The 18,831-nt window shown below is 28.4% G+C and overlaps 3 protein-coding genes across 3 annotated transcripts in view; 2 read left to right on the top strand and 1 right to left on the bottom strand.

The window, feature by feature from the left end:
- LOC107422148 (putative lipid-transfer protein DIR1) overlaps positions 1-18,831 on the bottom strand; it is a 324,822-nt gene that overhangs the window by 146,767 nt on the left and 159,224 nt on the right. The window lies entirely within an intron of this gene.
- LOC107422156 (small ribosomal subunit protein uS14m) lies at positions 1,934-5,316 on the top strand. The gene is made up of 2 exons (XM_016031564.4): positions 1,934-2,401; positions 4,969-5,316. Exon 1 carries the CDS (start codon positions 2,054-2,056, stop codon positions 2,363-2,365), a length of 312 nt encoding a protein of 103 aa, XP_015887050.3. The 5' UTR covers positions 1,934-2,053; the 3' UTR covers positions 2,366-2,401; positions 4,969-5,316.
- Positions 16,869-18,779, top strand: LOC125423270 (probable xyloglucan galactosyltransferase GT14). Its single transcript, XM_048476950.2, has one exon. The coding sequence runs from the start codon at positions 17,126-17,128 to the stop codon at positions 18,656-18,658; it is 1,533 nt and encodes a 510-aa protein (XP_048332907.2). The 5' UTR covers positions 16,869-17,125; the 3' UTR covers positions 18,659-18,779.

Below are 18,831 nucleotides of genomic sequence, written 5' to 3'. Positions count from 1 at the left end.
AAAAATGTTAAAGGAAAATTAAATACAATCAATTAACATCTGTCATATTCTAATTAGTGATTTTTTATTTTATTATTATTATTTTACTAATCTGCTACCAGTTTTTAGCATCAAATTAAATCATATTAAATCGAATCTGTAAATCTTATGATTTTTAAATTAGACAGCTCACCTCGAAAAGTTTTGAAAGAATAAGATAGAAAATTTAGCTGCATGCTATGAATATAATCGCACCGCCCCAAGTTATCCCAGCCTCATCATCACCATCAGAGGGCACATTTTTCAAAGTTTGACAATGTTTATGCTTTGCGCTATATTTGGTACCAAAAGTAGTATTTTCAAAATGGAAGATTTCACTTTCCTTTTTAGTTAGAATCAAAATCAAATACAATCGACGCTGGCTGGGGGGCCATACTGGTTTTTGAGACTGATAGTTGTGGTTTAAAATTTTAATTTTTTTAATAGATTTATATAATATTTGCCTCTACTAACTTGTTCATTATTGTTTCTTAATTTTTTAAGCTTCCTATACCTTTAAAGCATTGATATATTGCCATAAACTGTAAAAAAAAAAATATATATATATATATATTACTATAACTATTTCAAATATATATATATATATATTTATATATTACTAGAGCATTTATTTTCTTTTGGTATTAATTCAACACTACTGGAATTTAATTTTTCTTTACTTTATATCAAGTATTTAGGATATTTAACAAAATTATTAGGGATAATTACAAAATATATCCCATAATTTTGCAGAAGTTTCAATTTAAAATATATATATATATATATATATGTATATATTTAAGCAAAATCACAATATCTTTCGATAAATGTTACAATTAAGCCACTTATTTGTGATTTTTTTTTGTTCAAACGTTAATCAAAGCCACAAAAAATAAAATTATAATAAATAATGTGATTTACTTTGGAACAACAATTACGGATAAAAAAGATGTAAATTATTTGAAACTCAATATAATTCAATATTTTATTGGATGATATAGTTTATCTAAAATTTGTTTTTTAAGAAAAATAAATAAATTAAATATTTTTTAAGTATACAACTTTTAATCTATTTACAAATTAATTATAGTTAACAAATAACATAATTTTTTTAATTTATTTTATATAAAGGGTTAAATTTTAATATTTAATAAAATTAGCAAGCAATGAGTAGCTGGTTACTAATTTTTTAATTGACTTACAAATAATTTCTACTTCAAAGGAGGAAAAAAAATAGAAAAAAGAAAAGAAAAAGCTTATTTCAAACCATGATCTCATGATGATTTACTATTTTTACTTACTTAGTATGTTAAAAAAAAACAAAAACAAAAAAATTAAAAAAAAAAAAAAACAAAATTTCCCCCACTAATTGGAAGCCCTGGCTCCACCATGACAATTAATTAATATTCTTCTTATTTTACTCAGCAAATAATAATAATAATAATAATAATAATATTCTTTATATTCTGGTTATTTATTTATCTTTCTTTCTTTCATTTTTTTTTTTTTTAATCTGCTGCCAATGTTTGAGATTTGGTTTAAACTAAACATTTGAGAAAAATTTGAAGCCACAATTTTTTTTTTTTTTGGAAATAAAATAGAAGCCACAATTTGGTTATCTACCTCTCAAAAATTGCACTTTTATTTTATTTTTATATTTTTTATTTTATTTTATTTTATTATTTTTTTTGCTAGTGTATTTTATTTTTATCTTTTGTTTCAACATCACCCTTATATACATTTCATAAGAATGCAATTAATTAAATTACACTATACACTTACTTATCTTCAAATTCAATTTCGACATTTAACAAAAAAAAAAAAAAGTTTATTGTTACAAAATTTTATATTTCAATAAAAATAAACCTATCAAACAGGTGTTATTATAATTCCACCCATTTTACTATTTTTATTTTTTAAAAAATGGAAAAATGAATAAACCCCAAAAGAGAACCCTAGAGCCTCGCTGAAACAGCAACAGAGAGTGAGAGAGATATTGAAGAAGAAGAAGAAGAAGAAAAAGAAAAAGCAGAAAATGTCGGTGTCGGAAGAGAACGCCAACATACGAGACCACCATCGGAGGGTTCTGGCGGCGAGGTTTGAACTCCAAAGGAAGCTGTACAAGTCCATGTACAAAGATGCCAGCCTTCCTGGTGAGCTCCGAGAAGAGAGTCGCTTCAAGCTCTCCAAGTTGCCCAGGAACAGCTCCTTCACGCGCGTCCGCAACCGCTGCATCTTCACCGGCCGTGGACGCGCCGTTTACGAGGTCTTTCGCATGTCCCGTATTGTTTTCCGAGAGCTGGCTTCCAAGGGCATGTTGATGGGCGTCAAGAAAGCTTCTTGGTAGAAAGTAGAAACGCTTTGCGCTGATGACAATCTCAAGGTATTTCATTTCCATTTTTTTTTCTTTTTTTTTTTTTCAATTTCTATTTTGAAATTTAAGAAATGAAATTGTAATTGTGAAATTTGCTAATTGGGTCCTAAAAAATTCATGAAATTGGGTACTAAGAATCATGTTTGAATCGTTATATTGGGGGTTTTAGATTGCCAATCCGAGACATTTTGTCTTTTTGTAATGGGTTTGGTTTGCAAGAAAATTGAACCCCCAAAAAAAAAAAAAAAAAAGGAAACCTTAGAATTTCAGGATAATCTTTTTCGGTAACATTACTTTTTGTGAAATTTAAGAAACGAATTGATAATTGCATATTACATGCATTTGAGAACATGGGTTCTAATGTTTCTTCTTCTTTTTATTTTTTTATTTTTTGAAAATTTTAGTGTAGACTCATACACGTTTATGCATTTGAGAGTGAAAAAGATAGTTTAAACTGTTGTATAAGGTTAAGAATGCAAAAACAGAGACATGATAAGAGAGGCTAAGTCTTTGGTGTTCAAAGCAATGTTTGTTTGGATTTTTGGGTAAGTTTATAACAAGTATGCCATTGCCAATGCCATTTGGTTGCTGTCCATACAGTGTAAATATCAATTATTTTTTTTATTTTTTATTTTTGATAATAAGTGTAAATATCAATATGGGTTTCATATATGTTGAATGGGTGTATAAAATGCATTCTATTCTTATTCGAGAGAGCTGAGTCTTAGGTGTTAGATGCTGAGAAGGTTTTGGATTGAGTCACTTTTTTTCTAATTGTTTTGGGGCGATAAAAGGTATTTAGTCTTTCTTAGAAGGATGTTTGTTCTGAAGGTAGATGCTCCTATGCCCCTGTAGTTTATTTGCGATTGCTAGAAGAAAGAGTATTTTTGGTTTTTTCGTCAAGGGTAGAGAATGGCAGTATACACGTGAATTGTGATAGATTAATATTAGGATATAAGTTTGAAAAGTTTCCATTTAGATGTTGTGGGTTCACTGGAAATTTTACAGAGCTTGGTGTGAACGTTTGGCTGAAAATATTTCAAAAGATAATTTGAGCTTTAATTTCCTCTTGCTATTAGAGTTTATGAGCTTAACTTGCTAAATCCATGCTGTAAGGTATTTGGGTTAAGGTGGAAAAGTGGAATGTGAAAAAGAGTAAAAGAAAAAAAAAAATTAAATAAAAGAAAATAAAAATGTGAGTTTTTGTCATTTAAAAAAAAAAAAAAAAAAAAAATTGGTGCTTATTGGAAGGTATTGAATATAAGGATGTTGCTATAGGGGCGAGAGTAAGTTTGAATTTCCTCTGATTAGGTTTCAAAAAAACAATGCAAACATACTCAAATTATGAGGCATATATGGCTGCTTTTTGCTCTGACAGTGCTTTTAGGTAGCATTAATGAACCTTTTACTTAGCCATACACTATCATTATCAAAGACAGATCAATCTTTTTTTGACATGGTAATTAAAATCTGAAATTCTCTGTGTTAGAGGGGTACCCTGCAAATCTTCTTCTTAATTATTTTATTTTCCTTTAATTTTATTTGTGGGTTTATAAAAAAAAAAGTTGTCTTTGAGATTAACCTTGACATATTTCTGGCCTTTTTTACTAGGCCAATAGCTTGTGGATATTCCATTGCCTTGTTTTGACCAATTGTTACAAGTTTATGATCTATGGGTTCTAAAAAAAATGTAACATGTCACTGTCTCTGCCTTGAAGCTAGCTCTCATTAACTAGTTTAATCAACTTTAAGTTTAAAGATTGAATTGATATCACTTGGTTTGTCATAAAGATATAGGCTACTAGACCCTTGGTTCTGTATTTATGGATGATGCTTGTGTATTTTGTGGATGATATGTTGAGAATGCAGATTATATATCTTGTGAATATCCTTTTGAAGATTCTTTGGCCATAAATGCATTTCTGTAAATCTCATTTTATAAATCGGATCCTCCCTTTATTATTATTATTATTATTATTATTATTTATTTATTTTTTTGTTTTCCTTTCTAGAAGAATTGGGTTTGGGGGAACTATGCTATAAGGTAAGTATTTTAGAGGTCAGGTAAATGAGTACAGAAAAGTGTAGATGTTGTCTTTAAGTACTGATTAGATGTCATGCATATAGACCAAATAGTATCTTAATGTAGATTGAATTGCTAGTTCTACTCATTGTTCAAAACACAATGTATTTGAGTCATTGTGGAAATGAGGTGAATTTATCCATGTCTTAGCCGATCTGCTGTTTTTCCTCAATTCCTTTTGATATTCTGAATGGTGATATTGATTTTGTTACCATTTTGCTGCTTTTGGCAGTTTGGTGTGTGCAATTTTACAATGTGTTTCTATAATATATATGTATATATATATATATATATATATACAGCCTTGCTATGGTCCATGCTAGGTATCTAGTAACATGTTGCCTGACGTTAGACACACAAATTATGGTGCATACCTGTATGAACTATCTGTTTATCCTAGTTCTGTTTACCCACTATCTTTAAAAGTTACTCGCATTATTTTACAACTAATTGCATTACTTTAAAGCAACTTTTCAATGTCTTTTTCCTGCAGATGTCAAGTGAGATTTATGTTATAGTTCGGAAAATATTTGCTAGGCAGCCTACAAATTGGGGATGGAGTTCGCCTTTTGGGGTCTTGTTATGTTAGTTTTGAAATAATTCTTCTGAATGATGGAGAATTGATCATTTTTTCCTCACCACATCATAGGATTTGTGTTTGACTTGGTACAATATCTATATATATATATATATAACTAATCTTCTAGAAATATCTCACTGTTTTTTCTATATCTCACGGTTTATTCTAGAAGACATGAGGGGTAATAAAAATGTAATCCACGTTGACTGATTTGTTTGGTTTCACATTTTAATGTTTTAATTTTTTATTTGTTTAGTTTTTGATACTAAAAACCTAATATATACATATATGTGTTATATTCCAAGGTTGATTAAGTTTAAGAAATTCATTTTAGTTTCTGAGTAAATCAATAGCATACGTCTGAACTTTTTTATACAAACAAAAATTTGGGTTTTGGAATTCGACCTATTTTTTGTTCAGTAATTTGTGGTCATATGGATCGATACATGAGATGTTCTAGTTAATTTTTTCTTGAGAGTTTTGTCAAGTGACGTTCAAAATCTCTTTTAGCGCAAAAAATAAAATAAAAATAGAGGAAAAACAAAACGTATTTATAGTGGGTGGGCTTGAGCCCATCTTGCCATTGGACGGTTCCGGCATTGTATTAAATCTGTCTTTTTTTTTTTTAATTTATTTATTTATTTATTTTTATCATTTACAATAATTTCTCTAAATTGAATATTTGGAACTCACAATTTTTTAAGTGTAAGTGTGAATGATTTATCAACTCACTGTGCCGTGCCTTACTTGGCCACTGTATTAAACCTCTTAAACTATCTTATAAATATAAATAGACACCGTTTAACTATATAAAGTATGGGGAATAGATGGAAAAATAAAATAATTATTTCATAGAATTGACTATTATTATGTTTAATATATTTTAAATTTGAAAAATATCTATTCTATAATAAATAGAATAGCTATAAAGTTCAAAATTGCTATTCTTTTATTTGAAAGATAAATATTTGTACTGTATTCAAAATATATTAAAATTGAGATTGATTATTTTAAAATAAAAATACATATTTAATTAGTTTTTACTAAATTTGATATTTTTGGAAAGAAATTTTTTTTTTATAAAAACTAAACATTGAACTTAAGTCTCTGTTTGGCAGAATTTTTTTTTAAGCCAAAAACTCTATTTGAAGGTTAAAAATTTTTTTGTTAAAAAAAATATATATATTTTTGGCAAAAGTCAACAAAATAATTTTTTTAAGCTGTTTTAAATAAGTTCAAATTTTATGATTTTTTTAAAAAATTCTTCTTTTTAATTTATATGGAAATTCATTGGGCATTTAATGTAGCTTTTTTAACTTATATGGAAATCTATTGAGCATTTAATGTAGTCTTATTATTTACAACCAAACATTTATTAACTTTTTAATAAAAACTCTTTTTGAAAAAGATATATTATACAAAGTTCTACATACTAAAATTTTATTTTTATCAGCTATACCAAACAGATCCTAATTCAAGATTATAACCAAACATATTAATAGAAATATCTATTCTTTTTCTCTTTTTTAATTCCTATGAATAGGTATAATTATTTTATCATAAATAATCACTCTATACATCAACCATAACCTAAATAACAAATAAACTCCTAAACTTCATATACTTTTTTTTTTTTTTTAACATTGCATCATTATCTAATTTAAAATTATAAGCGTAAAAAGCATATCAACTTAATCAACCTTACTTGACTTTAATTATTATACTCAGATGTTACATAGTCAACTTCAATGCCAATTTTGTAACTTACAAAATGCCCATGATAAAATTGTATCACAATTATACCCTTTTATGTATTTATTAATTAATTTTAATGTTATATATATATATCTTATATAACTTAATTAAAATTGATAAATATGATATGATTTATTTTAATAAAAAATTAATATAATATGATTGAGATTATAGATAATATATATGCACAAAATTTAAGTATCTTTTAATTGTTATATATTTTATATATAAACTATTTATAATCATGTAACTCGCTTCGTTGTATCTTGAATTAATCGAAAAGCTTTTTGATTGAATCCAGTGACTATGAGTCACCTATAGCTTATTTATACCAGTAAATGCAGTAAGGCCCTTAAGTTTATACCTTTCTATAATATGACCCATTAAATAGAAGAAACTATTCTCTTTAAAAGCCTATTTGTCTTTTTCACAATTTTATTATTTTTGTTATTATTGTTGTTGTTGGTATCTAAAATTGAAAAATAAACCATGTGACTTACACATGTTTTCAGTCTAGAATAGACTGAAGGGCTTTGGTTTTGCTAATGTACAATACATATGGTATTAATATTAGGCTAGAGCTTGATGTATATACAATGTCTGTTTGATGAAAATTTGAGAGAGAAATACTAGAAATGAGTATATCCATCAGTCATTGCTCTTATATTTTTTGTTTTTGTAGGTTAAATGATTGAAATGAACCACTAAATCAATAGCAGTTATATTTAGAGCTTAGTAACCTCATCAAATACAATATTATAACTGTTTGTAAATCTTGAAAACATATTGCTATCATGTTTATTGATCTATCAGATTAAAAGGGATATTTGCATATTTGGTCCTAAATTATAGTACTAGTTGCAATTTAGTCCCTAACTGATTGAAATGTTGCACCGTTAGGCCAAATGCGAAATTCCATCCAAAAACTTGATAGAGCAAACACATGGGTCTCACATGGACTTATCTTGAAGGCAGTTGAATTCTTTTCACATCCATTGACCCTCCACAAAGGGAATGGACTCTTTAGAAACGGATTCAGGGAGTAGAAAATTAGGGATTTGAGCTCTTCAAGTGGAGCATTTGCTCCTTCATCATAAGGTTTTCAAGATTTAAAGATTTGAAAAGTAAATTATCAGAGATTTGAAAATTAGTGCAAAATTGATACCGCAATCACTTGAAGATGAGAAAATCTAATAACCACCATCGGCATATGGTAAATTTTCACCCTGAAAACTCCGTTTTTGGCCAAATGATTAGGTAGGGATGAAGGCAATGAGAAAAATAAAACAATCCTATGAAAAAAAATAATAAATAAAATCATGATAAGAAGTAATATCCAAAACAAACCCAAAAAAAAAAAAAAAAAAGAAAAAAAAAAGAAAAAAAGAAAAAAAATTATATATATATATATATATATATGTGTGTGTGTGTGTGTGTGTGTGTGTAAATATATCAGATTACTTCTCTTAACTCAGATTCTTGTAAAAATTCATACTCCAAATAAACCAAAATACCACAATTCTAATCCGAATGAGACTTTTCAGTCCTAATCCTAATACAGCAATATTGAAGTTTTACACTTCTTTGCCTGGATACATATTGATGGGCTTTAATTACAAAGTACTTGCAATCATAACCAATGACAGGATAATTATAAAACCGAAAATCCAATTTTTAATCAATTTATATTCCCCTTATGAAATTATATAACCCCAACTAAACACCCAATTACAACGAATCTTGAATTTTGAACACTCATTTGTCTGTCCATGACGTTGTTTTCATGGCTGACATCTTACAGTGGCACATCTTCTGCTCCATTGCCAACCACCTCCTTCAATTTTTTTCAATGAAATAGAAAGACCAATTTTATGGAGTTTCCAAGCTCTTCTTATGCTACTACTAGTGAGTAGGGATGAGCTTGGTATGGGTTTGTTCGGTTTTATAGACTTTTCTAAACTGAACCGACCAACTCAGTTAGGGTTGGATACAAAACCGAAATGAACCGACCATCACATTCAACCCAAAATCGAACCGAACCGATGGCCATTGGTCGGTTTGGATTGGGTTCACGGCTTGGACCTCATGTTGGATCTCGGCCCAAACTTCTTTATTTATGTTTTTTTTTTTTTAACAAGTTTATTTATGCTATTTTGAAATATATATATTTTATACATTGGACTAAAATTGTATAAAGTTTCTTTAAACCTTTTTAATTATCAATCTTCAATCATAAAACATATTAGGAAATATGGATCGGGTTGGATTGGATAAAATTTCTTCAAACCCGCAACCCAAACGGAACATAACGAGTTTTTTTATATCCGTAACCGAACCAACCCGTTTAAAAACTTAAACCCAACTCAAACCAAACCAAATGTTTTGGATCGATTGGTTTGGTCGGGCCGGGTCAGATTTTGTCCACTCCTACTAATGAGAGAGGAAAGGGGAAAGGATGCAAAAAAGACTTCAATCAATTTGGGGATGAAAGTGCCAAAAAAAAAAAAAAAAAAAAGAAAGCTTGGGAACCAAATTGCAACTTGCACTATAGTTTAAGGATAAAATGAACAAGTATCCTCTATTAAAATTATTAATTGATTTGATTTATCTTAGCATTGTCATTGATTACCATTTAGTCAATAATTCTAAGCTGGCAATTTGAATGGTTTAGGTGGCAATTAGGTTTAGCAACATTTATTATTATTATTTTTACCAAAAAACATTTATTATTATTATTTTTTTTTTGGGGGGTGGTGCTGAAACCAGCTTTAGCAACTTGATCTTTTTAAGTCGGAACTCCTTATCATACAACGCATCTAACTTTGTCCTCCATTCTAACGAGATCGTGATTTGGGTGGTTCTTGTAACGGGATTGTGATTTGTGTTGGGATGGACCATCATGGGTTACCTGTCACCATGTGGACGCAATCCTTGAGTGATCTCTTTTTTCGAAATAAATAAATAAAAATTAAAAAAGAAAAAAGATAACGATATTTTAAAAGGACTTGCAAGTCAACTAAGTTATATTACAGTATACCTGCCAGCTTGGTTTATATTTATTCACCCAAAAAACTAAAGTTTATATATATATATATATATATATATTTATAGACACACGTATAGAAATATTCTCTTATAAACTATCTCTTATTTTATTTTGTTAGGCATATGCTAATATGGATATTAAAAATAAAAACTATGTGATACCATAGAAATTTAATTAAATGCTTATTTTTAGTACCAAAAAATCAAATGGTTTAAATAATCTGGATTCTATTTATTGTTCACATTATTATATATTATGATAATTTTTCTAGGTATCCATTGCTAGGAGGGGCCATTGCCCCCTAATTTTTTTAAATTTTTTCTTAAGAATATACGGTAGCATATATGATAATTGTAGAAAATTTTGTTAAAAAATAATTCCCTCCCCCCTCCCAAAAAAATAAAAAAATAAAAAATTATGGTGTAATTTTACTAGATTATAATTTTTCTTATATTAATGAAAAACTATGGTAGTATTTTAGTTTGTAATGTAATCTGTATTGGAAAGTATTCATTTTTTTTCCTTTATGGTCAATATTTTCTCTACGTAGTATTTATAAAAAATAATTAATTGTGTAATGTTGCATTTTTCTAACTACCAATTTTCTAATTTAATTTGTAGTAATTATCTAAATTTATTTTATGGGAGTCTCCAATTTTGTTAACTAAACACTCAATTGTTTTAATGATAAATCTTAAAACAATTCATATCTTATGTAGTTTTTTGAAACTAGAAGAAATTTTTAAAATTCAATCATTAACATTTTGTAGTTTACAATTCGTAATAAGTTGGTTAGAGAACCTTAATTGGAAAATTTCGTGGTTAATTTAAGTATTTGATAATAAAGATGGTTTTTTATTAACAATTTTGTGCATATATAATACTTTTCATATTTGATGACTTTATATTTTATATTGTTAAAAATATATATTTGACATAGTTATATGACTATATACCATATACTTGATATCTGCAATTTAGAAAGCCCCTCTAAGATAATTTTCTAGTTCGTTTTTGGTTTTATATATACATATTTTTTAAAATACATTTTAATGTAAAAAATTTGATATGGAAAGTGATCCTAGGGATGAGAGTTTAATTTTTTTAGGGATCATATAGGTTACATTTTAATTTACACATTAATATGTTTTTAGATTAAACTGGGAGATAGTTTTAGATTAAGCCTTGTAAGCAGCAATTGGAGGCAACAATCGGGATTCAAACCTAATCTTATATCTAAAAACTAATTTTTGGTATAAATTTTAATATTTAAAAATAAAATTTTCAGTGTTTTTGTTAAAAATCATGCTAGGTATGAACCTAATTGTTTATTGTGGACATGATCCACGATCAAGTAATAAGGTTATTTTATCAATCAACTATGAGATAAAATTAAATCTTCTTATTATTTTATCTTGACCTTATTGGTAAATTCTTACTATCCGATCCGATTTTTGTGGTGGTTGCATTTTTATTTTTATATTTTGGATCACATGGCAATTTCCCCAATTTTAATAATGTGCAACATTCCACTAAAACAAATAATAATAATAATAATAATAAACACATGCATGTTGTTTCTTTCATAAACAAAAACAAAAGCTGACTTACAATTCTTTGTAAAATATTGTATGAATGTTCACATTTACGTTGGTTGTAAGTTATAAAAGAAAATAACAAATAAAACTAGGCCGCATAACATGGAAAAGAGAAGTTTTCTTTAAAGAGAGACGCGGACCGGCGGGCTGCCACACAAATTGCTTTGACATAAATCCAACCAAAAAAAAAAAAAAAAATGGCAGTGGATTTTCTTTTTTTATATTTATTTATAAATTGGAGAGGGCCCTTGCATTTTGAATCTGAAGGTTATACTCAATGATTTCCAAGTGAACTGTCTCAAAGAGACATTAGAATCGGATTTTTAAAATATAAATAAACCTTTACTTGTTTAGAGTATATAATCTTTTTTTTTTTTTTTAATTTTCCTCCCATTCTAATGGAGTGTTTGGTAAAGGGAAAAATATTAAAGGAAATTGATTCCCGAAAATCAGTTTCTTATAATTTAGTTTCCAGATAATATGTTTTTTTAATATTTTTTTAATAGTGTTTGGTTAATTATAGAAGAATATAGGGTTTATAAATAATTATACAAATTTATACATTAAAATTAAAGGGTAAAATTATATTTAAAAAATATGTAAAACTAATTTATCAGGAAATTTTAAAATGACACCTCTTTAGCAGGATTCATTTTCTCTTTCACTTTCCTCAATTCTGAAATTTATTTTCTGCTGGGGTGCACAAATTACTCATTTTAAAAACTATCCAAATAAGTGAAAATTTTACTTTTTTAGAAGATTTTAAATTTCCACTAACTTTACCATTAACCAAACACCCTATAAAAGTTAATTTGGCATTATTATAGCTTCTAAAAGAAGTCGTTTTAAGTGTGTTAAATGAAAAATCAGCTAAGTATTTAATAAATTATATCCATAAAATGCTTCAAGAACCAAAAATTACATTTTAAGTATTTGATAACCTCAATGTAAACTTACTGTAAATTTTGAATTTCTAAAGTTGATATGAAATGTATAACTTTATATCATTTTGAAAAAATAATTTCTATTGTTGTATTTTTTAATTAAAATTGAATTCAAAATTTTTAAAACATATAAATATTATCAATAACTATACTAAATTCATAATTAAATATATATTAAAAAATATAAGAAAAATGTTTGATATTGCATTATATGCTATACAATAAATAAGTATATTATATACATATATATTATATTAATAAAGAAATTATAATTTTGATGATAAATGAAGGACATTTTGGAAATTTAAAATTGCTTATCATAATTATAAAAGAAATTAGATTTCTAAAGCAGCTTTCAACCTGCTTTTCAAATTGTGATAGAATTGATTCGAAGCCGTCTTAGAATCAATCCCAAACAGGCCTTAAATTGTAACTCAACTCTTATTTATTTATTTATTTTTAATACTGGGATGGAAAAAATCGAAAGAAAATTATAACAAAGAAAAGAAAAGGTTAAAAAAAAAAAAAACCAAAGAGATAAAGGATCAGGGATTTTGAAAATATAAGTTTATTAGATTTGTTTATTTAAAACATATAAAATTTACGATTAATTACACTTTGGTACCTTTGATTTTTAAAATTTTGTGACTTAAGTTCTCAATTTTCAAATTTGTTCAAATTGGTAACAATTTTATCTATGTGGCTGCTTTCTTCTTATTGATCAACTTCCTAATCTTTTTTGTTTCTCAAAAAATGTGCAATGATGTATTAAAAATTTAAAAAAAATAAATAGGTTTTTAGACCAGGGGATGGAGTTCCCTATCCTACCTCGCCTTTAGTGGGAATTAACCAAGAAATCCAAGGGAATTTGAACGTTCATGTTTCCCTAAACCCCCGACTTCCCATGAAACAAACTCTTATCCCGTGTTCTTCTGAAAAACCACAAATCAAAATGAAAAGCGTTCTTCTACAAACTAGCATTCTTTTAATTATTCTACAATACAAATCAAAAACTCTACATTCTTCTACAAACGTAGATCAAAAGCTCCACATTCTTCTACAAACTGGCATTCGGTCATGGTTGGGTGAGTTCATTCATCCGTTCATTCTTTAGGTGAGTTCGTCCTCTACATGGCTGGGCTTATGTTTTATTAGTCTTCAGTAGCATGGTGTATGTATAGATATAAAATATGATTAGGATTTATGTCCTTCCTAAATTGTGAAAAGAATTAGTGTAGCTTATCTAACATTTGATTTTTATTTTTATTTTAAGTGCTTAAAGATATCTCTAACCACTTAGCGATTAAAAATATGTTGTAATATTTAAAAAGATCATTAAATTTTTAGAGTAGTATGAATAGTTTCACCATTTTGATTAGAGATTTGACACCAATGTTCTCTTTATCAAATTAGCATCGATACTACCATGAAATTTGTAAACAATGGCAATATCAATCTAAAACTTTTGTACTTTGACATTTTAACTACTAAATTATGCTAACCAAAACAAAAATTTTCATTCTCATTATACCCTATCAAAAAAAGGAAAAAAAAAAAGAAAAAGAAAAAAGAAAAAAGAATCTCCTTATGTAACATGCACATACATTTTCACAATTAAAAAGTCGAACATTGAATGTTTTGGACTAATGCCATTGTAGCACATTGTCTTTGTTTGTGGACTTGTCAGTCTCTATCGATATTATCTTAAATTTAGCTATCACACTTGGTATAAGGTTTTTGTTCAAAGCTTCTCAGAATATCATCCATCTTTAGACTATTCCCGTCTAAGTACGCTTAACTTAAAAGTTCTTTTTTACTTTGCAGCCAACTGCTTTGAAAAGGTCTCGGTGTTATGAAAATAACTATCATTACATTTGAATCAACTCCCGATCTATATCCAAATGACATAGGACTGGATATCAGGTAGTCTACTAGTGCCCTGTACTTATCCACACTGATCATCATAATCCACCCTTCTTGAGGCCTAGTTTCCTCGATGACACACTTCTAGCCTAGTACAATCTGTGATACCATTTATAATATCTCACTACCACTGACGGACCTATCAATGTTTTTCGCTATTCTCCCGAATTTAGCCACCACACTCGGTATAGGGTTTTCTATTTAAAACTTCTCAGAAATCATCCATCATTGGACTACTCTCGTCTGAGTACACTTAACTTTAGAATTCTTTTGGATACTAAAGTCAGCTGCTTTGAAAATGCCTCGATGTTACCAAAGTGAATATTATTACATTTGAATCATTCCGTAATCCATACTAGGATAATGTAGGATTGGACACTAGGTAGCTTATCAGTGCTCCACACCCACCCACACTAGTAATCACAGCTTCAACATTTATAAACTTCAAGGAGCATTTATGCTAATTTGATATTAAAGAGAATAAAGTGCAATCATACTAAAATTACATGGGACATTGATGCCAACAACCCTTTTAATTATCATTCACTATATATTTAATGCATTCTTTTTCATTCAAAAATATTATTATTATTATTTTTTTCAATGAAAATATTATTATTTTGTATTTAACTATACAATATCATCGTCTATATATACAACTATATCGTGCCCATATTATGCCAAATAAATAAAAGTTTTCGCATTCATTTTAAAAGTTATACGGTTTTGGATATACTTAGTTACGTAGTTTAATTCATGGTATATGATACTAATGTGAAACAATATCAAAGGATGGAAAAAATATATATAAAATTTTCAATTTTGTTTTTTAAGAAATCCAATTGAATTTATACAATACGTAGTAAATTAATTGGCTACCATTAAAGGTTCAAGGTTAATCTCATTTCAATATCCTGTATTTTGGTCAAATTGCATATTAGATCATCAAATTTAAAATATTCAATACCACGCCCTTAATTTACAATATATTTTCTCATTAATCAATTAATCAATTTCTTTTCTTATATTGTTTGTAAATTGAGAGTAGTTAATTTTCTCATTTTTCAAACTTTTTGTAAATGAATTTAAATATTAACTATGTGAAACACATTGTAAATTGAAGGCCTCGATGTGGAATGTTTTAAATTCGAAGACTCAGTATAAAATCTAACCAAAGTATAAGGTATTACAATGCAATTAAATCAAAATTCACTTTTGCATACTAGGTTTTTGATATTAGCAACTAAAAATTAAATAAATGTGACCATAATTTTTCAATGTAAAAATGGATAAATAATTAAGATCGTTATATTCAATGGTTTGCCATCAAATCAGAAATAAAAAATAATAAAAATAAAAATAAAAATGAAATTGTAGAGTTACCAAAATGAACTTAGTCCATTCTAGAGGTTAGTAAAATGCATTTAATACAAGTTTTGGTGACAAATATTTGACTCTTTAAAAAAACGTTTGAGTGTCTTTTATATATTTTATATATGTCTAAAAACGCTGTAATCTCTTAAATAATTTATTGGCTCTCTCTACCATTTAAGTCCCCGATTTTAAAGGTATAAGAACAAAAATTTGATGAAAGGAAGACCTTATGGCTATAAGGAAGAGTATCATCTTTTTTTCAGTTAAAAAAATTAACAGAAAATAAAAAAGATTATCATCTTATGTCTTGAAATGGACATTTATTGGGGTATATTCTGTACTGAAGGTGATTGGATGGATGAGGGACCATCTGGAGGATATGTGTAGGCCGATTTTTCTTTAAAAAGAAAAAGACGTGAAATATTAAAGCATTTATATGTAAACCACTTAGAATTGATGTTTACACATTGTAGTGCTTAACTTTTATGAACAAGAATCGTCTAGACTGATTTTTAATTTTATGCGTATTTTATCGACATTTTAGATTTAAGAATAGAATAAGTGAGGGTTCACGAGAGAGAGATATTTAATTAGGAGAGACCAAAGTATAAGAGGGTCGTTTTAATATTTTATTATTTTTTTGATGATAAGAGAATCATTTGTTAGTAGAAGTGGACAATACATCCCTATTGAACACACTGGAAAACCATGGAGGGCCCTTCTCAAAGCCAATAAGAGTTGAACAACAAGTAGCACAGCTGGGCGTTTTATTATTACTATTATTATTTTTATCAAGTAATGGTGGGCTTTGAATACCATATAAAAAATCCAAGGGTTTTTGAAATGTTAGATCATATAAATTGAAGGCTCAAATTAGTTATCAAAAATTTTATCAACAAAGCTTTATATGGGATTTTACTCAAAACCAAAACCATACATTAATGACATTCTCAAGCTTTTACAATTATAATTTATTATTATTAATTTTGGATTGTTTTAAGAGTTAAATTTAAAAATATTTCAATGCATTATATTAGAGTGATGAAATGCTATAAATTTATATTTCCAAATGAATCTTTAAATTTCACCCTATGAAATAAATCCAAAAAGACTAATAAAGGAGATCAAGTGGCTTTCTTGAAATTGTCTTGACCGGTGAATTATCTTGTATATTTAATTTTTTTTTTTTTTGTTCTTGATAGCATGGCTTTATATATATTCCTAGTACGGCTTTCTTCTTCCTCTATTAAATTCTTATCTTTCTTCAAACTAATTCTTAAACTTTCTACTTTCAATTTCACAATTCATCGAAGACAATCTTACCTCTCTTTCTCTCTCTCCCTCCCTCCCCCATGTGCCCACCTTTTAAAGAGCTTTAGTTTCCTTTTTGTTATTCATCGAAACAAGTATTTTATGTCATTGTTTAATTGATGGAGACGGAAAAATCAATGGCCATCGGAAAATTCCGCTACAAAATTCCATTCTGGTTTGTCTTACTCTCTCCATTTCTTTTATGCCTCATCTCGTTTGAACTCTATTACTCAGCTTTAAGCAATGAAAATTTTTCAGTCACCTTTTTAGTCCACAACCTTGAACTTCCAAACGCTGTGGATGATAAGAAACCAATTTCTTTGGTCAGAAATTTTCTTGGCAACCAAGCAACACCAAAAATCATTAGGAATAAGAATACCGAAATCAATCATCATTTCGATTCGTGCTCGGGTCAATACATTTATGTTCACGATCTTCCAAGCCAATTCAATGAGGATTTGCTCAAGAATTGTCATAATCTTGAAAAATGGAATGACATGTGCGGTTATCTATCCAATAATGGATTTGGAACGAAGCTTGAGGATGAAAATTCCAAAAGAGTTTTGATGGAAAATGGATGGTTTCTAACCAACCAATATTCCTCAGATGTCATTTTCCACGAGAGGATGAAGAAGTACAAATGCTTAACCAATGATTCATCCATGGCTTCTGCAATCTTTGTCCCTTTCTATGCAGGCCTAGATATTGTTCAACATCTATGGGGCTCCAACATATCAACAAGAGATTCATCGGCTCGAAAGCTCGTCGATTGGCTATCAAGAAAACCCGAATGGAAAACAATGTGGGGAAGAGACCATTTCTTCATTGGAGGAAGAGTTGCATGGGATTTTAGGAGGAAAACAGATGATGAATCTGATTGGGGTTCCAAGCTCATGTTCTTGCCAGAATCAAGAAACATGACCCTTTTGACAATGGAAGCCAGCTTGTGGAATAACGATATAGCCATCCCATTCCCAACACATTTCCATCCTTCAGAGGAAATCCAGGTGTTCGTTTGGCAGGAAAGAATGAGAAAGAGAGAAAGAAAATACTTGTTTTCTTTTGCAGGTGCACCGAGGCCTAAATCCGAGGTTTCAATCCGAAGTGAACTGATCAAAGAGTGTGAATCTTCGTCGGAACTTTGTGAATTCATGCCATGTGGTGGAACAAATAGATGTGATGAGCCTGCTAATGTTATTGGATTATATCAGGACTCAATTTTCTGCTTAGAACCAGTTGGTGATTCAGCCACAAGAAGGTCAACTTTTGATTCAATCTTGGCAGGTTGTATTCCAGTTTTTTTCCATCCAGGTACGGCTTATTCTCAATATTTGTGGCATTTACCAAAGAATTATAGTAAATATTCAGTGTACATACCAGAAACTGATATAAGAAAGAAAAGGGTCAAAGTGAGTGAGAGATTGCTTGGAATTTCCAAAGATGAAGTTATGACAATGAGAGAGGAGGTTATAAAGTTGATTCCAAGTGTAATATATGGAGATTGGAGATCTAATATGGAGAGGACATTTCATGATGCATTTGATATTGCTGTTAAAGGTTTGCTAGAAAGAGTTGAGAAAGTGAGGAAGAAGATGAAAGAAGGTAAGGATCTTAGTGAATATTATGCAGAAGAATATGGTTGGAAATTTTGATTTTTTGCTTAATGAAAGAGTATTAATCTCTTTCTTGTAATATTAATTGAATTAAATTGTTTTAGAACATTGATTGATGAATTTTATTTTATTTTTAAGTAAAAGAAAAGATTTTTTGTTATTTTCATTTGTTGTACAAATATTATTGACACATGTAAACGTGTTGACTTTTA

Source organism: Ziziphus jujuba, chromosome 3 (assembly GCF_031755915.1).
Source record: "Ziziphus jujuba cultivar Dongzao chromosome 3, ASM3175591v1".
Taxonomy (NCBI): domain Eukaryota; kingdom Viridiplantae; phylum Streptophyta; class Magnoliopsida; order Rosales; family Rhamnaceae; genus Ziziphus; species Ziziphus jujuba.
The sequence above is the reverse complement of the archived record's forward strand: the minus strand, read 5'-3'. Positions and strand labels throughout refer to the sequence as shown.